General features: G+C 35.7%; 1 protein-coding gene across 1 annotated transcript; it reads right to left on the minus strand.

Moving 5' to 3' along the window:
* Window positions 1–785: 785 nt before the first annotated feature.
* LOC120211274 lies at window positions 786–1,409 on the minus strand. The gene is made up of 2 exons (XM_039209858.1): window positions 1,293–1,409; window positions 786–1,189 (listed from the first exon to the last, which is right to left on the minus strand). The coding sequence occupies exons 1-2, from the start codon at window positions 1,396–1,398 to the stop codon at window positions 873–875; spliced, it is 423 nt and encodes a 140-aa protein (XP_039065789.1). The 5' UTR covers window positions 1,399–1,409; the 3' UTR covers window positions 786–872.
* Between the last annotated feature and the right edge of the window lie 20,499 nt (window positions 1,410–21,908).

A 21,908-nucleotide genomic window follows, 5' to 3' on the forward strand; every position in this document is an offset into this window, starting at 1 on the left:
CCCTTGTTCCCATATGTAATGGGGTAAGGGGGAGGTAAGATAGTAGGCTGTCCCAACACTAGATTGAGAAGCTTCCGTAGGAGACCTCCAAATTATGAAATGCCCTCCATGAACAAAATATGATAGAGGATAAGGTTATATTTCTTGAAAATTTTAATTTCTTATATGACTTAAGTAATTTTTTGTATTTTCTATTGAATATTTAATTTCACATCTTCTAAAATTTTAATTTCTTATATGACTTAAGCATTTTTTTTGTATTTTCTATTGTAGTTTAATTTTACATCTTCTAAAATTTTAATATGAATTTTTAAATTTGCACCCCTAATATAAAATTTGTGTCTGCCCCTATTTCTTTTCTTTTGATTAATCTAAGAGTGATTATAAGGTACTATCTATTCGAAAGACTCTCAACTCAGTCAATGTTCAAATATCTTTAACATATGATGTACTCAATGGTTGTTTGGTTCGCGCATCTTTTGGTATTTTTCAACTACCTATAAAAGAACGGTGGTACGTTTAATCAATTAAAACGAGATATAAATATTAGATCGTCAATGATATAGATAAATAAACGTCATATGATGTGTAACGATACGTCGGGTGTACTAGTTTTTCTAAACGACAGATTAAATAAAACGGTTAGGGGGCTAAATCACGAATTAATCGTTTGTTCATGTAAATATATATAGAATTGGAAATTCCTATGAAAGAAACTCTGCTTTTATTTCTCGAGTATGAAAACTTGTACAATTGGTGTATACATATCAGAAGTGTCACATGCTTTGGGCTCAGTAGCTGCTGTAAATAGAGAAGGAACTCAGATTTCCAATAAACGCTCGTGAATTAAATCTGCGGCTGCAGCTACGACTCTAATGTCCTCTGTTGTAAAACTCACTTCTTTCTGGATACTTGGCCCTAGGAAAACATGAACCATAAGGGCGACCCCTCCCGCAATTTGCCACCGGCTTGCCCCGATTTAAGGCTCTCTGGGTTACCGTTCCGGTATTCGAAGCCTGAGGTGGATTGTGGCCTGCCTGAGATGGTGCTGTATTTGAATGATGTCCCCATAATCCCGCTTTACTCTGTCCGTTGTTCGAAGCCTGAGGTGGATTGTGGCCTGCCTGAGATGGTGCTGTATTTGAATGACTTCCCCATACTCTCGCTTTACTCTGTCCGTTGTTATCTTCTGCGACTCCAAATAGGGGTGTAAATGAGACATCGATACTCGAAAGTTATTTGGGTTCAAATCGAAAAAGACATCGGTGAATGTACGTAATTGGTTTCATTACCTTGAATCGCCAGTAGTTTACGAGAGATTGTTCCGTATGAGAAGAAGAGGACCGATGCCAAGAGGGAGCAGCAAAGGACGAGAGAAAACGAACGTTTGATCTCCATAATTTGTTTCACAATTCCAAAAGCAAATGATTTTAGCATGATTTTTCAAGGGAGAATCCTGATGCTTATAAAGACAGGTATTCCAATTATTCGTTTTCATCGTCAACCCAGACTTCTAGTATGATTTGGGCAAATATTTATGAGCTTTGAGTGCAAAATGGGTCAAGCGACTTTATTAATGCCACGCTGCTCACATACAATAATCTGATTTACTCTCTACCTCTGTTTTCAACCTTTTATAATATATCTCTAAAATATTCGATTCAGATTAATTGATAAAATCGATAATTATACAAAAAGAATAAAACATTGAGATTTAAAATGATCATTTTTCTCTTGTCAAAGTGAATGTAAGCTTTTGAAGAAATTTTGTCTTGTTTTTGGTGAACAGAGGTGCTAGCATCATCATCATCATCATTATTCCAACACGTTGACTGGGCAAATCTTTTTGGACAGACTGCCAAGTTCTCGACGTAAGGTCGACGTCCCAATTGAAATTTCGGCGAAAACTAATATCAGTCTTTTCTTGGGCCGAGGGTCCCCCACTTTACAAAGCCACTTGATGATTTTTTTTAATATAAATGATAATTGCTTTGGATAAACTACACCTAAATGTCATTGGACTTTATGTTATCATTTTTACCAGTGAACTTTAAATTATTTTAGTTTTACTATTGAACTTCAGTTTCGAGTTCAATTAAGGCACTGAGATGTTAAATGATTAACGACGTGATGACATAGTCATGTCTTCCCTGTGAACTTTAGTTTTTGTATCAATTTTGTCAATAAACTTTACAATACTTTAAGTTTAGAGTAAAATACACAAATAGTCCCCCAACTATAGTGTAACATCCCGAATATCGGGTTAATAGTTCGGGTCAACCCGAAACCTAAAATTGAGCCCAATTGGATCTTATAAGATAGTTGGACACAATTTAGTGTTATTGGGCTTGAGTATGGGCCTAAGAGTTAAAACTAAATCCACTAAATAAGATAGAAAATATTATTAGTTTGGACCATAAATGACGTGGTGAACCGGATCCATCTAATAATTTTTCTCAATCATGTGCAGGAAGCACCAGTTACAACTAAATCCATTAAAGACCCATAACTATAGTAGCAATTGAAACAAATAACTACTAATACATTCAAGATCACCCAATACCAGATTTTGCAAGAGAGCCAGCAAGCACATTACAACTTCTTAGTATCTACCAAAAAATAGAATTCTTGATTGTGATCTTCTAAGAAAGAAAATCGAGATTATCTATTTCTTGGGGGACCATAACCCTTTATAGTTGATTTAATAAATCTTATTGTTTGTACTTATAACTCTACCCTTCATCAAATTATAAATACAACTTTAATAGTATCTACACTTTTATTTCCATGATACTTCTAATACCTTAAGATTTTATAACATAATAGGTCACTTAATTTATTCATATTTTATGATAACAATATATATTAAAAACTATTTGCCCATAATTATGAATTTTAATCCAACTTGTTTTGCTTGATATGAAAGTTATATTTGCAGGCATGATGTTTTGTAGCTTTTCAAGCTTAGTTGTGGTGTACTCTTTTTCCGACTTAAGATTAGAAAGGTTTTTAATAAATTCCAACGTAAAAATCTTATTATTAATAAAATTCATTGTTTTGCAAGCTGATATGTTGTCTTTTTAAGTGAACAGTTTAGGCTAATAATATAAGCAATCATATCCATAAACTTACAGGCCTATAGCATACAAGTTGGTGGACAATTATGTCTCTCTAAAACACTCCCTTCATAGTGAATACATAGAAAACACAATATAACCTCTTGTGCATCCAATTTTATTCAAATCGGTGAATCCAGCAGTTTTTCTCATACTGTTTTAATGTTAAGGAGAACAATAATCATTTCTAAGTTTTGGCAAGTTGTTGCATGCTTCACTTCTCTTTCAGAGGGCTCAAGTTTCAATTTGCAGAAGATCGCAACGAGATAAATGAAAATCGCAACGAGAGAATGACTGTCGCAACGAGAGAAATGAAAATCGCAACGATTCATTTCGCGTGCGATTGTCATTTCGCGTTGCGATTCTCTCGTTGCGATTTTCATTTCAACCAAAAGACAAAACAGTGTTGCAAATTTAGTTTCAAGAATAAACTACTACTTTTTATGTTTATTGTTTTTGGTATATCTTCACAGTGTAGTTTTGGTATATCTAACTTGGTATGGTTTATTGTTTTTGTAGAAATTTTTTTCGGCTCAATTGACCTTGAGAAATAAAGTCAGCCTGGCCACTACAATTGCTTCGAGCTTTCACCTGCTCAAAGACAATTGTTTGAGGAAACCTGCTTCGGGCCATGGCTGAGAGTACAGCATCCGGGTGGAGATGCTATTTGACCAATTTATGGCTTCAGACCATGACATCAAATCTACCCGACAGTATACAACGTGGTGAGGAAGAGATATGGTTTCATTTTCCACCAGCGTATACTTGTTTTGGGCGGAAGGAGTTCTGCTTAATCATGGTCTACGATTCGGACACGATGATGTAGGCCGGTACACTCGTCATATCGCCCGCCCATCATGGTTATCCCGGGTTTTTCCGGATGAGTCAATGGAGAAGCCGAACCTACATGTCGACGACCTGAAGAAATTGTTTAATAAGAAAGCTGGTTTCACTCGGATGGATGACGTCGATGTTGTCCGAGTATGCCTTCTACTTTTGTATGCGGCTTTTTAGGCAGAGAGGCCAGACAACCTATTCATCGGGAGCTAATATATTGGTAGAGGACCTGATGCATGGAATCTGTTTCCGTGGGGTATATAGGGAAAGCTACCTGGACTAAGTTGTCGTCTGCCTTTGATGACCGCAAAAGTTTGCGGGGCGATGGGTCCAAATACACTTTGTCAGGCTTTGTTTGGGCCTTTAAGGTAAGAATTTCTATATAATGTTTCTAAAATTATAATTAATTATTTAACAATTACTAATTTTGTTATTATATTGTTTGTAGATTTGGATATTCGAGGCTTTCCCCAGCATGCGTACATATGCAATAAAAACGTCAAATGATATTCCCAGGGCTATTTCCTGGAAGAGGAAAACTCTGTTGGATTGGGAAGACTTAATACCATATGCGACAATAAATAATGTAAGTTAACACAAATACTTTCATATAATATATAAACAAGTTATTAATAGTAGACGTTTAACTTTGTTTGAGTTTTTATATTTTAGGAGGCCAACATTCCATTACAAAGACTGACACCCACGGAGGAAGAGCTTGCCACTGATTGGTGGCAAGCTAGTCAGAGTTTTTTGATGGCACGGATGATGAGCAGCATCCACTTCCTCCAATTCGAGAGCCATCACCTCACCTAGAGCCATCACCCGATCGACCGACTATACACCTCTAGAACGAGAGCCATACCTATCCCGTCACATCATCGAGCCTCTTCTCCACCATCCCTCATGATAGGCGACCGGCAAAGATGCCACGACTCCTATCTCCATGTTCTCCACCTCCACCTCCACGGGATGAGTCAAGGGAGTTACGTGATGAGGTCAATGCCTTGCGTGAGGAGATCGGTACTCTACGCGATAACGATGGTGCATGGCGTGTGGAGGTGTCAACTTTACGTGGTGAGGTTGCCGCTCTACGTGAGATGATAGTATCGTTGCAGAATGAGGTTCATACTCTACGCAACGAGGTAAGTTTAAGATTTTCCATATTTAACTTAATGATAAATTTACTCGTAATTTCACTTAGATTAGCCATTTCACTTAGATTGCTTAGTAAATTTATTCGGTTGCTGCCAATTCTGCTAAACTGTGTATTCTTTAACACTGTGAAATAGTATTTGTCTTTGTTTGTCTTTTGGTTGAAAGTAAATTTGTTCGGTTGCTGCCAATTCTGCTAAACTGTGTATTCTTTAACACTGTGAAATAGTATTTGTCTTTGTTTTGTCTTTTGGTTGAAAGTAAATTTGTTCGGTTGCTGCAATTCTGCTAAACTGTGTATTCTTAACACTGTGAAATAGTATTTGTCTTTGTTTTGTCTTTTGGTTGAAAGTAAATTTGTTCGGTTGCTGCCAATTCTGCTAAACTGTGTATTCTTTAACACTGTGAAATAGTATTTGTCTTTGTTTTGTCTTTTGGTTGAAAGTAAATTTGTTCGGTTGCTGCCAATTCTGCTAAACTGTGTATTCTTTAACACTGTGAAATAGTATTGTCTTTGTTTTGTCTTTGGTTGAAGTAATGCAATCCATTCAAGTTTCAATTTGCAGAAGAAGAAATAGTTTACTTTCGCAACACGAAACTTAAAATCGCAACGCGAAACCAAAATCGCAACGCGAAATGAAAATCGCAACGACAGAATCGCAACGCGAAACCAAAATCGCAACGACAAGATCGCAACGCGAAACCAAAATCGCATTGCGATTTTCATTTCGCGTTGCGATTCTTTCGTTGCGATTTTCATTTCGCATTGCGATTCTGTCGTTGCGATTTTCATTTCGCGTTGCGATTTTGGTTTCGTGTTGCGAAAGTAAACTATTTCTTCTTCTGCAAATTGAAACTTGAATGGATTGCATTACTTCAACCAATAGACAAAACAAAGACAAATACTAACTTCAGGGTATTAGTTTGAAACATATTTTCTTTGTTATCTGATGCATTTTGTGAACTATGATAGAATAATGACTTGGGTGAATACAATGCAAGTTTGAAACATATTTGTCTTTGTTTTCACTGTTTAAATATCATGTCTGTTTATTTACTGATTTTTGTATTTAATTATTTAGCGGCCCGATAGAGTGGATGCTTTACGTCGGGTTATGCTTGCACGACGGAGTTCACGCATCAGACAGCGTGCACGTGCTATTAAGTCTCCGTACACCCCAATAGTGCGAAGACACCGAAAGAAGAAGCCTGACTCGCCTGTCATCCCTCAAGAGTCCACTCCTATCGTTGAAGAGGCCCCCCTATCATTCCTCGAGAGTCCCCTCCCACCGATCAAGAGGCCACTGTCATCATTGAAGAGGTCCCTCCCACCATTCAAGAGCCCGATTCACATGGCGTCATATGTAGGCTTCTGAGAAACCCTCTGACGTGCCGGACATGATGGATTCAAGTTGGCTCTCGTATGAGTTACCGGCCAGTACCATACCGGTATCTGAAGAGGAGAGGGAACAACTACCGGACACAATTCTGGATAACACCCTTTGGGCTAAGACCGCTGTTGATTTTTATCTACATGAGCGGAGCCAGGGGTGTTTCACTGACATATGCAAGCTCACCGATGATATCTATTTATTGCTTGATCGGTCTTGGTGGGGCGTATTATTAGGGGTCGAAGACAATGGCTATTTCGATGGGGGGGTAAGTCTTATATTTTTCTTATATTTCAATTTGATTAATTTTTTTTTTAAATTTATGTAAGTCACTAATATATGTCTTTTTTTGTAAAACAGCATATCGATGCGTGGGTGACACGTCTTCTAATAATAAGAAAACTTAAGAAAAAATAAAAATATACGATATACAATTATGCCGACGTCTTTTCACGCCGTTCACTTGAAGAATGCACGAGATGAATCATTTGATTTGGGCAATGGACAAGCTAAACTTTATCCTGCATGGTGGGAGGTCGATAAGGTTAGTATTTATTTTAGATTGAGTTTAAAGGTTTTATGAAATAAGTGCGCAAATGAATGAATTATTACTTATGATTGCAGGTGTTTATCCCTGTTTTGGAACGTAAACATTGGATTCTCGTCGAGCTTCAGCCCCATCCCTTAAGACAATAGTGTATGACAGCATGATAAATTACATATCATTGGCTGATTTAAGAGATGTTATTAAGGGATGGAGCTCTCATTTGGCTAAATTCTTGGATGCGATCAATTATTGGACTCGTTCTGGAAACAAGAAGCCAAAGAAGCTCAATATTACAGTTATTAGAGACGAGACCGCGCCACAACAAACGAGCGGAGCCAGAGGAGATTGTGGTCCTCTCGTATGCTTGGCGTTGGAGCGTTTGACGACGGGAAGCATCAAGTATCTACCTCCCACCGATAGAGATAGAGCTGCAGTAGGCTTGTGGTTTCGGCATTATATGGCTAAATCGATATATACGAGACGCTGCTACCTGCATCCGCGTTATAAAAATGTCCATAAACAATTGGTAGTTTATATACTTTGGTTTGAAAATGTTGGGTTAAGTACCTAGAATTCAATAATTTGTGTTTGTAGGTTTTAGATGTGTAGAAAGTGTTGTTTGAGCAAATGTTTGGTTTCTGCAGGTTAATCTCAGAAGTGAAACTGCGTGAAAATGATGTATGGCTGCAAAAGTTGATTCAATAGTTTAATTGATTGTTTTTTGATTGTTTAATTGATTTGTAAAAGTTGATTCAATAGTAGATGATCGGAAATAAGAATTATTGCTTATTTTTTGATTGTTAATTGATTTGTAAAAGATGATTTGTATAAGTTGATTTGTGTAATTGATGCGAACATAATTCTTATTTGTGCTTGTTTAATTGATTGAAATGTAATGGTTGATTTTGTTGATTTCAATCTGCATTATGTTGAAGGCAAAAAATGACTATCGCAATGCGAAATGAAAATCGCAATGCGAAATGAAAATCGCAATGCGAAATGAAAATCGCAACGAGAGAATCGCAATGCGAAATGAAAATCGCAATGCGGAAATGAAATCGCAACGAGAGAATCGCAATGCGTTTATAATTTCGCATTGCGATTCTCTCGTTGCGATTTTCATTCGCATTGCGATTTTCATTCGCATTGCGATTCTCTCGTTGCGATTTTCATTTCGCATTGCGATTTTCATTTCGCATTGCGATTCTCTCGTTGCGATTTTCATTTCCGCATTGCGATTTCATGTTGGATTTTCATTTCGCATTGCGATTCTCTCGTTGCGATTGTAATTTCCGTGTTGCGATAGTCAAATGCATGCCTAATAGTGATAACAACTGAATAACAAGAGTTGGTTAAGTCAAAATGGTTGGCCTGAGTCATTAATTCAACTGAAAATGTTAAAAGTTCACACATAAAATCCACATAATACAACGTTTGCATTTAAAAATCACCTAAGTAACAGTCCCAAAAGGTGAAGCCAATTGTGATTGGGATTTTAAAGATGATTGCCTTTTGCTTGACACCATATGAGCTTTGGATTTTGATGAGGATCCATATTTTGGTAGAGAAAAGATGATTTTGATGGCACTGGTGATCCACATGTCAACCTTGTATGACCACTTTCCTTGCACCGATACATGTCGATCTCTTCTTCTCTTCACCCTTAGACGGTATACGATCGTGACTTTTGGTCGGCCAGGTAGCCTTCTCCATGGCTGGTGGCAAAACTGTTTGTAAGTCATCTGGTATGTCCCACTCAGAAGGATGTGGAATAGGGTAGACAATCTCGGCATAAGTCTGTCGATAAACTTCTGTAGTGTAGCAATCCATAGCGTATGCGCTTGAATCATCTTGGTTTAAATGAAGAGCACTTTTATAACATGGCCACACGGATAACCAGATGTTTGCCATTTCATACAACTACACGTCTTTGCATTTAGATCAACTAGCCCATTTAAGTTATTATCCAGTACTTGAAACAAAGTGTTTGAACATGGTTCAACTCTCCATGACGTTGACTTCACAACACGTTCGTTATCTTTTTTTCAGTCCATGGTGTAACACGATGTTCCAATGTTCCTGTAAATTTAAATAAACAATACTTAGTAAAATATATAAATATGATAAGTTACGAATTCAAAGAAATAATACCTGCATGGTTTCTTTCTTGTAGTACCACTGTTGAATAGAGGCTCGAAAAAACTCCATTAACATAGTAATGGGTAATTTCCGGGAATGACGACTTAGAGCGTTGATTGATTCTGCACTATTAGACGTCATGAAACCATATCTTGCTCCAAGTTGATGTACTCTTGACCATCTTTCAAACCCGACATCTTCTAGTGTTTGAGCACACTGAGGCAAAACACGTCTTAAACAATTTATATGCTTATTGAAATCCACTTCCCGATAAGCTTTTACAGCCTTCCAGTATGTCCATTGTGCTTTTTTATACCAGCAGACCTTGATTTAGATTTCTATACAAATGAACACCACAAAGTCCATGAAAAGCATCTGGGAAACACCTTCTAACAGCGTTGTCAATTGAGTTTGCCCTATCGGATATGATTGTCAGATTGCTAATAGGACCTATGCAATCCCTAAGAGCCCCATAAACCATGTCCATGAATCAGAGGTTTCAGATTTGCCAACCCCGTAAGCTATTGGCAATATCCCATTGTTAGCATCCATGGCTACTGCTAATAAGTTTACTCCAAGGTATCGACCTTTCAAATGTGCTCCGTCAACTATAATAACTGGGCGCATGCAAGTAATAAACGAACGAATCTACAAAATAATATACACAAGAAATATAATCATTTAAATGTGAAATGCATGTAACTAACAAAAATGAGTCAACAAAATTATATTGATTTACTAACCGTAGCACCAATGGCGATAAACAGCAACTCAAAGCGTCCATCTCTATCTGTTTTGATATGAGTTACCGACCCAGGATTTTTCAGCTTTAAATTGTGACAATAAGCCGGCAGTTGGGCAAACGATGCTTCTGGCGACCCCCTCAACAATTCCAAGGCATAACATTTGGCTCTCCAAGCTTGAGAATATGATATACTAATCTTGAACCGAGCATTCATGTCAGTCATAATTTCATGTCCCGATATACCCTGCCATTCAAAAACATTAACTCAGCCAGAAAACCACCCAACACCTTTTTGTTTGCCTGTCTATGGTGAGGAAAACTTGGGTTCTTGAACATGTATGTTTATCAATAAAAGTCCTAACTTGAAACATTTCGCAATCTTTTATTCTCTTTGCAATCATACGCCACGTACATTTTTTGTCAATCATACACCTTGTTTCGAAACGATCTTTGCTTGATTTGTTAACTTTTAGTTGATAGCCATCTTCCACACATTTCGTATACAAAGCTATCTTCAAGTCTTCCTTTGTATCAAAACAATCATCTTTCTTGATACGAATAACTTTTGTGTAACAATCAACTGCTTTCTTTACCAACTCTTCTTCCGATATCTGAAGTAATTCTGGCATATTCCAGTTATACGCCCGTGGCATTTTCTTTTCTTCGGGGACTTTTTCTTCTTCTTTTTCTTCTTCAGGATTATATGAATTACAGAATGGATGTTCAACATGTTCATTCACAGTCGTAAACTTCCTCCTCATTATCATCAACAATACATTCTTCGACAACGGCTGTTTCATCATCAAAATTCGGGTATTGACCAATATCAAAATCATTACACGCAGGGTCTGTTTCTTCTTCTGAAACATCATCAAAATCGTGTATTGACCAATATCAAAGTCCGGATATTGACCAAGACCAAATTTCGAATACTGACTAGTACTCACAATTTTTCTGTTGGCTCATCATCGTCTAACTGGTCAATACGAAAACTGGAATTTGGTGCTGAAAGTTGATTGGGATTTGGATTAGAGAAAGGTTGTGGGTTTTGAGAAAAACTTAGTTGATTACTACCCGCTACTGACCCAACAATACTACTTCTAGGTTCAACAACATACAATGTAACATCATCTTGTGAAACACTAATGTAAGCAATGAATCGTTCAACATCTTCATTGTCGGTTAACAAAAAACTTTACCATTTCTTTGATAAGATAGCCTAAATCCACTTAGGGGCTCTAAATTCAATTTATTTGAAACACGTAGCATTAGAGTTTCATAAGTTAACTTTTGTAAAGACAATTTTAGTTGAAGATTCATGGGTAAAGGCATATATTGTAAAACACCATGAACATTATCCCATGACCCTCCAAAACACAAATCTATCCAAACATGATCAACATTAGATGATTTCATGGTTGTAAATTAATTTACTAAACAGACGAGCTGCGAAACTAAAACCTGTTGCCGGATTGGGAAGGATGTCGTTGGATATAGGAACGGATGTCGCCGGAGAGAGTGATAGATGGAGATGGAATGAGTTGCGATTTAGGGATTTAGTTTATGATTTCAGTGTTATATACCCAAAATTTCAGTGTTGTGATTTACAGATTCTCGTTGCGATTTACGGATTATCGTTGCGATTTACAGATTCTCGTTGCGATTTACGGATTATCGTTGCGATTTACGGATACGCGTTGCGATATACGGATACGCATTGCGATTTACCCATACGCGTTGCGATTTACGGATACACGTTGCGATTTACGGATACGCGTTGCGATTTATGTGTTCGCGTTGCGATTTTCATATTCGCGTTGCGATTTTGGAAAATCGCAATGCGAATTTGTACTATTGCATTGCGATTTTCAAGAATCGCGTTGCGATTTTGGAAACTGATTTGCGATTCTGGGGATCGCGTTGCGATTTTTATTTCGCGTTGCGATTTTGTTGGTCATTTTGGCAAATCCAAAAAAAGTTGGTTAAAATCGTATATTATAACTTTTTTTTGGTCACTGAGGCGATTTTCTCTAAATTATTTTAGTTTTACTATTGAACTTCAGTTTCGAGTTCAATTAAGGCACTGAGATGTTAAATGATTAACGACGTGATGACATAGTCATGTCTTCCCTGTGAACTTTAGTTTGTGTATCAATTTTGTCAATAAATTTTACAATACTTTAAGTTTAGAGTAAAATACACAAATAGTCCCCCAACTATAGTGTAACATCCCGAATATCGGGTTAATAGTTCGGGTCAACCAGAAACCTAAAATTGAGCCCAATTGGATCTTATAAGATAGTTGGACACAATTTAGTGTTATTGGGCTTGAGTATGGGCCTAAGAGTTAAAACTAAATCCACTAAATAAAATAGAAAATATTATTAGTTGGGACCATAAATGACGTGGTGAACCGGGTCCATCTAATAATTTTTCTCAATCATGTGCAGGAAGCACCAGTTACAACTAAATCCATTAAAGACCCATAACTATAGTAGGAATTGAAACAAATAACTACCAATACATTCAAGATCACCCAATACCAGATTTTGCAAGAGAGCCAGCAAGCACATTACAACTTCTTAGTATCTACCAAGAAAATAGAATTCTTTGATTGTGATCTTCTAAGAAGATAGAATTCTCTTGAGTATAAACTCTCTGACGGGATAAGAGAAAATCGAGATTATCTATTTCTTGGGGGACCATAACCCCTTTATATAGTTGATTTAAGAATATCTTATTGTTTGTACTTATAACTCTATCCTTCATCAAATTATAAATACAACTTTAATAGTATCTACACTTTTATTTTCATGATACTTCTAATACCTTATGATTTTATAACATAATAGGTCACTTAATTTATTCATATTTTATGATAACAATATATATTAAAAACTATTTGTCCATAATTATGAATTTTAATCCAACGTGTTTTGCTTGATATGAAAGTTATATTTGCAGGCATGATGTTTTGTAGCTTTTCAAGCTTAGTTGTGGTGTACTCTTTTTCCGACTTAAGATTAGAAAGGTTTTTAATAATAATTCCAACGTAAAAATCTTATTATTAATAAAATTCATTGTTTTGCAAGCTGATATGTTGTCTTTTTAAGTGAACAGTTTAGGCTAATAATAATAAGCAATCATATCCATAAACTTACAGGCCTATAGCATACAAGTTGGTGGACCAATTATGTCTCTCTAAACACTCCCTTCATAGTGATAATACATAGAAAACACAATATAACCTCTTGTGCATCCAAATTTTATTCAAAATCGGTGAAATCCAGCAGTTTTTCTCATACTGTTTTAATGTTATGGAGAACAATAATCATTTCTAAGTTTGGCAAAGTTGTTGCATGCTTCACTTCTCTTTTCAGAGGGCGGAGGGGTTTTCTTGGCTACCTGAGAAGGCGCTATCGGCGACCTACTCCCGATTACATCCGCAGCTGGCTTCGATGGCACCTGAAAAAAGTAATGTTCATTAAGCTTTTATAAAGAAAATGATTATATAAAACATAAAGTAGTTGTGACACATAAAGAATCGATCACTTTACCCAATAATATAGTCCACGAGAGGCTACTCTATATGGGAAGACGATGAGCGATGCTGAAAGGAAGCAGCAAAGGACGAGAGAACACGAAGGATTCATAATCACCATAACTTGCTTCTCTACCGATTAGCACTACAAATTTCTGACTTCTTAATGAATTTATTTCGTACGACATTCATACTATTTATAAGCTTTTTTTTCCCTTCTATATTAAACAAAAAATATTTTTAATGGATTCTCTTTATAATATTGCTAATGAGACGTTGACTTAATAATATAAGATTACGAGTCTTTGAAACATTGAGATTTTAGGTCAATTATAATTGATCATACTTTGAAGAAGTAGATTTTATAATGGGTGAAATTAGACCCAATTGCATTTCCATATATAAAAAAGAAAACGGCGCTGTCGGTCTGCGCTTACAATGGATTACCGTGCAAATTGTGGTGACTTCGATGAGTCTTGACTCTTGACTTCTTCTTTGTTATATTTTAGGGTAAAATACATCATTTCTCACTAAACTATATTCTCTATCCTATTTTATTATCGTACTTTCAATTTTTTAATTTATTCATTAAACTTTCAAATTGTTCTTGTTTTGATCACTCATAATTATTTTACTATTATTTCAATATGATGTGACATTTTTTTATTATTTAATATAAAATAATTTAAAATATAAAATAAAAATAGAAGGTGATCGGATGTTACTGTCGGCCATCATCGACCGTCATAGATGGTCCCAAATTTCATGGGTTGATTCATCTCAACCCCTAAGTCCGAATCTAGTGGTTGTTTCATAAAAAAATATCCCAAAACTCGTGAATCTTGACTGAAACATTTCGGCTTTCTCAATTTCAATATCAAATTCGTGGACTTCGGAGCAAGTTCTGACAAAAATAAAGGTCAGATTTAGACTCATGGTATCGAGGCGAAGCGACCCATGAAATTTGAGACCGAACAACCACCATCTACGGCAATCAGTGGTGGCCGACGGTGGTGTCTGACCACCTTCTATTTTTATTTTATATTTTAAATTATTTTATATTAAATAATAATAAAAAGTACCACGTCATATGAAAATAATAATAAAATAACCCAGAGTGATCAAAATATGAGCAATTTGAAAGTTCAATGAGTAAATTAGAAAAATTAAAAGTACGGTGAGTAAAATAGGAGAAATAGTATAATTAGGTGATAAATGGTGTAATTTGCCCTATATTTTAATAATTTGATTCATTACGTGTTTATGTCATAGTTTATATTCTATTTATAAATTATTTGGAGCACATAGGTCCTTAACACACCCTCACACATTTTCTTTTTTGAACACCATGGAGCCAGCATCCAAGCCTAGGCCTTGCACCCCCCCCCAAACGGCCCCACCCCACCCCACAACCATGCCAAAAAAGAGGAAATTATTTATTGAGTCATTCATAAATTATGTACGTTTTATTTTGGTCATATAGTTATTATTTATTTTAAATCACACTTAATTTATGTTTTGGTCACTCATCTTTAAAAATTTAGAAGTGATACTGACGGCCATCATAAGTTAATGTCATATCATTATTGAAAAATAATTAAAAAAATTGCCATGTTAACATCGTTAATTTTTTTAATAGTAAGTGATCAAAATAGAACCAAAATGTAAGGTTAGCTATGATTTAAAAAAAATAATAGTCGAATAACCAAAATATAAATTAAGTAATAGATGGGTGACCAAATAGTTAGTTCACCCAAAATAAAAAAAAACATGTATGAATTATGTTCACAAAAAAGAAGGGAACTCAGGTGGCGGCTGTTAGTACCAGTGATGTTTCTTCTGTGGATACTGGTACTTCATATCCGGTTATACCTGCTGCGCCAATGTTTACTCGTAATCAATATGATCAGATCTTGTCTTTGTTGAATAAGGCTCCAACGACTGAAACTGCTGTGAATCTTGCAGGTATAATTGATCGACACTTTTCTAACACTAATACATTGCTTCACTGGATTGTTAACACAGGTGCGACGGACCATATAATATCCGATTTTCAAAGCTTTGGTTAATCCTACTCCTTGTTCATCTTCTCGTTCTGTTCACTTGTCGACTGGTGAAAGAAATGGCGTTATTAGAGTTCGATGATGCTTGCTCTGAGAAGTACTAGCTTCGTTGGGAGTGATAGTTAATTCTTTGTGTCTTGAGGAGTCGGGGGTAGGAGGTTTGTGGACTCTGATTTTTTGGAAGGCAAGGCGGATAGGGATTGAGGTGTTAGTTAATTCTTGTGTCTTGTAGTTTTAATGCGCAACTCTAGAAAACTTCGGTGGATTTTTGCGTATTGCTGGATATGGTGGTGGTATGGGGTAGGGGTTTGAGGTCGCTGATTTTATTTTAAGTTGGAGTATTTGAACCTTTTGAAGGGAGATTATTTTGGTGTGCATATACTCAAACCTTTTAAGAAATCAGATTTCTCGTATTGCTACTCAATTTTGGTGTGCATATCAAATTCCTTATCTGTAGGTGGGGAGTCTGAAATTAATGTTTGTCTTCATTATTTTGAGTTTTTGTTGATATGGTGCATGGAGGGGTCGATGTTAAGTGCAAGGTGTTTTGCTTTGCCGTAGAAAGCTCAATTTGCTCCGACAAAAGGGTGTTGTGAAGTTTCGATTTTCGGTGTCTGCTTGAACCTTTTTGAAAGTACTGGAGTTGGTTCAGTACAAAAATAAGGGGTTCTCAATCATCATGCTACAACTGTTGCTGTTTGAACTATGATCTCTAGAAACAACTACAATTCGTTTAACGCTAAGGTGAGTTGGTTTGTAAATATTTATTTTTTTAAAATGTTTTATTTATGTTGACATGATCTTTGATTCGTTGACGCTAATAACAGCAGCAATAATACATGGAAAACTGTGAAACCGATGGAGGTTCTTATAATGAGCACTTTAATATCAGGGAGAACAATAACCATTTCCATGTTTGACGGTGTTGTTGCAAGCTTCAGTTGGGTTTTCAGGTGTTGGAACTCCGTTTGCTGTACTTGAATTCAACTGAGGGGTGTTCTTGACAACCTGGGAAGGTGCTATCGGCGACTTTGTCCGATTTACACTCCTACGCGCCTGAAAGAAGCAATATCATTAAGTTTTGAAACGCTGATTTCAAGATGAAAAATGAATAATTAAAGCATAAACATTGATCACATTACCCAAGGGTATTGTCTACGAGACACCACTCCATATGAGAAGACGATGAACGATGCCAAGAGGAAGCAGCAAAGGATGACAGAAAATGAAGGCTTCATAATTTGCTTCTCTAGTAATATTTCCCAATGACAGACAGGCTGCTTATAAACACTACAAAAGACACCTCCCCATGGAGTCATGCCTCCATCAAGTGTAAAACGAATAGCATTGAGTTTCCACGAAGATCAGGCAGGTTGACTTCCTCTGAATCAATATCCGAAGTATTTGCTGAAAGATAAATTTAGTCGATTTGGTACGGCAATGATCATGAGATGGAAATTGCCGGCCATCTTTTCTCTTATGTTATGGAACAGAAACTCAAAAATGTTGCTCGACTCGAAAAATTTTCAAGTCAACTTCGAGTTATAAAATATGATTCGTTAATTCAAATAACAAAATTTTTTTTTACTCGACTCCGTCGACCGCTTACCCCTAATTAGGTGAATTCATGTAGCCCATTAAGAATATATCCTTGATATTTTTGGATAAATTGTTTTTTAATTTTTTTAAAATGTTTTGTAGTTTAACTTCGTCAAATTATTATAAATCAAACAATCTTAGTTATTAAAGGAATAATTGTTATTCTTAGATGTATTGAGTTCGAGCTCCAAGTATGTTGGATGTTTGAACGTTCAGTATCAAATGATTGAGAAATTTTAAAACAGATAATACGTTATAATTACTCTAGATTAATAAAAAATAATCGGATATATGGCTGTCCTTTTTTCCTATATGTGATAACAACGAATATAAATGTGATTGTCGGATATATTGATAGTGATAGCTATGCCAAGAGGAAGCACGACGAGACTTGAATGAGTTTACTTTCAAAGGTGACAATAATTTAAAAATTAAATGGGAAATGGAAAAAGAGGTATAAAAGAATATGGATTATATTAAATAACTTATATTGTGTCCGGTTCTTTTCACACGACAGACATGCCACATAAATAGTAAGCCAATTATTCATTTCCCTCACCAACCCATTAACTGGGTTTTTTTTTGGTCAATGAAAAGTCTTCCATTTATAGGCAATTATTACAAAAATAAATTATTACAAAAAACAATATTATTCAAGTTGATAAAGATTTAAAATAATAATGATAAAATAAAACTTAAATTGAGCTGTTACACTTATAATTTTGATTACATACGTGGAGCCAGCCTTCTCAGAGAGAGCACTCCCTGTGGGAAGAAGATGAGCGATGCCAAGAGGGAGCAGTAGAAGATGAAAGAAAATAGAGGTTTAATAAGTACCATTGCTTCTCTGCTCTAATATTTTTGGAAATGCTGCTTACAAATACTGCAAAAATACCTCACAATTCCACTTACTTTTTTTCTTTTGGTAGGGCAAAACAACAGCACTGAAGTTCCACAAAGACGGCTCTACACAAATGAGGTTGACTTTCAGTTCGAAGTGTTTAGTGGGAGATAACTGTAGAAAAGTGTTAGTTAGCTTTGCTTAGCTGTACACTTTTGTTAGATTGTTAGCTTATGGTTAATAGGTTAGTTACAGCCGTTTATTTGTACATAAATAGGATTTTCTGATATAAATTTATGATAGAGGAAATAAAAAGTAATTCTACCCAAATTTCAGATTATAATTTGTAACATGGTATCAGTTTAGCCCAGGTTGCTCGTTGGGCCGTTTTCTTCTCTGCCCATTCTCCCTTAACCCGTATTCTTTCATTCTCGGTTAGTCCAAGCGGTTTCTTACGCCGGAATGACTTCATCTGTCGAAACCACAGTGCTCGATTTCAATCACCCCTTGTTCCTGCATCCATCTGATACTCCGGGTGGTGTTCTTGTTTCTCACCGGTTGATCGGCATTGACAACTACAATATATGGAGTCGGTCAATGAAGATTGCTTTACTGGCGAAGAATAAGCTAGGTTTTATTGATGGTTCATGTTATAAAGAGGACTATGATGAGTTATTGCACTCTCGGTGGGAACGATGTAATGCGTTTGTCTTATCTTGGATCCTTAATACGGTAAGTAGTGATCTTTCTGATGGCTCTTCGTTTATTTTCTTGGTAGACTGGAAAAACCATTAGGTATTGTTGGCTGCATGCTAGGAAAACCTTATTATCTGTCCTTGCCATCTCTACAGACATTAATTTTTTGGGTTTAATACCTATTTTGGGCTCTGTACTATTGTAAAATTCTCACTTTGGTCCTTTTGCAATACGATTCATTTACTTAAGCCACATGCAACCATCTTTTATGAGGTTTAAATCTTATTCAAACTACCATAAGTTGAACCCATGTTTTTAATTGTATATGTAATGCTCAAATTTTGGGTTAGTAGTTTCGGTCAACCCAAAACCTGTCAGTAGAACTATTAGATTTTCCAAACAAATTCTTAATAGTATTGGGCTTAGGTTAGCTCAATAGTTATACGGAAGTTATGTTTTTTAGAGTAAGTAAATAGGATAAGGACTTAAAGTGTAGTTTAACCTTTTTGTTAAAGCTAAAAACTTTCCCCAATTCTTTTATATCATTTTACGTAATCAAACTCCCGATAATATCTCACCCTCTCTTCTTCTTCTTTCTTCCATTAGTTTTCATTTCATCCTCCTTTCAAAAGCCAAGTTTCAAGTATTCTAAGCTTGGTTTGTTGTAGTCAATGTAAGAATGTTTTTTTTCATCCTTCAAGTTTTGTTTTAAGCTTCATTTTGTAAGTTTTAGAATTTGTTTTCAAAAATGGGTTTTGTGAAAGTTAAGGGGATCCATGAATCCAAGCTTAGTTATAGTGCATTCAAGTTACCTAGAGCATCTTGAGCTTTAATCCAAGAGCTTAGTTAGTTTAGTAAACCCCTTTTCTTGTCTTTGTTTAGTAAGAGAGGTGGAAGAAAACTCCAAAGCAAGAGAGCAAGGGAAGTTGACCCTTTCGTGCGACATCTTACATCGGTCGACTGTGTATCGTACTGATCTATGGTGTTACAGTATGAATGGTAATAAAAGTCATAACGTGTGTAATAAAACTCCACCTTATGCGCTGAAAAAGAAAATCAATTTGCGTTTAATATTTTTAATATAAATGGTAACTAAATCCCAATTTTAATGTGTATTTAATGCATTTATTGATAAAATATGTAGAAAATGATATGAAGCCATTAGAGGAGTATCATATAAGAGTTCGATGTGTCATAGCTGTATTGGCTGCAGGAGAGAAAGGGCTCCACCTTGTAATAATTTTAATTACATAATTAGTCAACAAACCCCATTAATCTAAGTGCTTAATGGAAGGGATTTGTTCTTTAAACTCTCACCGCCACTACCAATCTTCTTTATTAAAAAGAAAAAAATTGCGAGGCAAACAGCTCATCCTCAACCACACACGAATGTCTAAGTTCCACTTGTCCGATTGCCTCGTGGCATGACACGTGTCATAGATAAAGTGATTTTATATCTACGTGGAAATGCATGCCAGCTGTTTAACGTCTACAATATTCTCCACTCTCCTACAGATATTATTAACGTGGGTAGATAATGTCGAGTCAACCAAAAACTCACCCCCAACTCAGACGGTCGCCATCCCGCCATGCAACCCTACAATCTTCGTACCAAAATACAAATGGGAATGGGATTCGAGTCATTTCGGATAAAGCATGTGCATGCAATTATTTGATTTTGGCATCCCAAAATGGGGAAAAATAGTAAAAGGCAAAAAATGGTGGATGCATCTTATAAATGTTAGAGTAAACTATGGGTTCAGTATCTAAACTATCAGTTTTGATCTCTTTTAGTACCTAAATTTTTACTTTTTTTCAAAACCATACCTAACGTTTAATTTTTGTATCATTTAGTACCCGTCGTTAAACCTTAACACGTTTAGTACATAAACTATCATTTTTTATATGTTTAGTACCTAAACTTTTAATTTTCTTCAAAAAATTAACGTTAAATTTTGAACGGGGTACTAAAATGAAACAAAATTAAACTTTAAGTATAGTTTAAAAAAAGTTTAAATACTAAAACGGATCAAAACTGATATTTTAGGTATTAAATGAGTAATTTACCCTAAATGATAAGTAAATTTTTTTTAGTATTTAAGACACTAGGGATAAACCAAAGATTTAATATTAGAAGTGTGAATTTAATAAGTTACACTAAAAAATAGAGAGCGTGAAATTATATAATTTTAAAAGATACTATAGGATTAAATAACAACATTAATAAAATAATATTTAAATTATGTTAAAATTTCGAGATAATATAGTTACACTTGAATGTTCTCTCGGTTCATCCTCCATTTGGGTATTTTCAAATTTCAACGTTGAAAGACAACGTGTGAAGGATGTAATGGCCCATAACCCGGTCCGTAATATATGGTACCCGCAAGTCGGGTACCCGCTAGTTCGGGTAATATGGTACTCGATTTCTCCCTTTATTTTTTCGAATTAAAAGCGCCTAACACAGTAGGCTAAAATGTAATGGCTCCTGAAAATCTGAATTACGCAAATCCTTAACCAAAGTTATTTCATTTTCCAGTTCCTAAACATGCATCGACAAAAGAAGTTTAAAAGGAATTAAAGAGAATTTCATGCTATCAACACAATCACGTAGTTAAAACATAAATCCAACAATCCACACAAAAAAATCAAAAACCCAAAGTCAATTAATCATAAATCACCAAAAAAAATCCAAATAAATTATCCTAAAACTCAACTAGAAACTGCAAAAACAAAAAGACTCCTTTAAACGAGACTAACCCGTGTGTACAAGTGGTGTGGGGAACTGATATCCCGAGGGGGAGTTGGTTAGCTTTGGGTCTTTGGCTGCTTGTTAATGAGTGACGGTGTTGATGAGGGACGATGGGAGCACCGGTCGAGATAGGGGAGAGAGGTGACCGACGTTTGGCGATGGCGAGATCGTGCGTGAGGGACCAGGGGATTGCAAGTTTACAAGTTGATGTTTAGATTCGGAGACTTACTAGTGGTTTAGTAAAACAATATAAAAATAAAATTAAACTAAAAAATAAATCGTGTAACGAGCATTTTCAATTTGATGAGCATGTTGGATTTATACCGGTTTTTACACTGTCAGACTTTGTCCCCTGTATTTGATTGTTTTTTAATGCATAAAACTATAGGAAAATTCTATAGTACAACCACTAATTATAAGACTAATATAAGGCCTGACATACAATATTATAAATGGTTGTCTCTTGTTTTCATATGTAATGAGGTA

Source organism: Hibiscus syriacus, unplaced genomic scaffold, assembly GCF_006381635.1.
Source record: "Hibiscus syriacus cultivar Baekdansim isolate YM2019G1 unplaced genomic scaffold, ASM638163v2 tig00109972_pilon, whole genome shotgun sequence".
NCBI lineage: Eukaryota > Viridiplantae > Streptophyta > Magnoliopsida > Malvales > Malvaceae > Hibiscus > Hibiscus syriacus.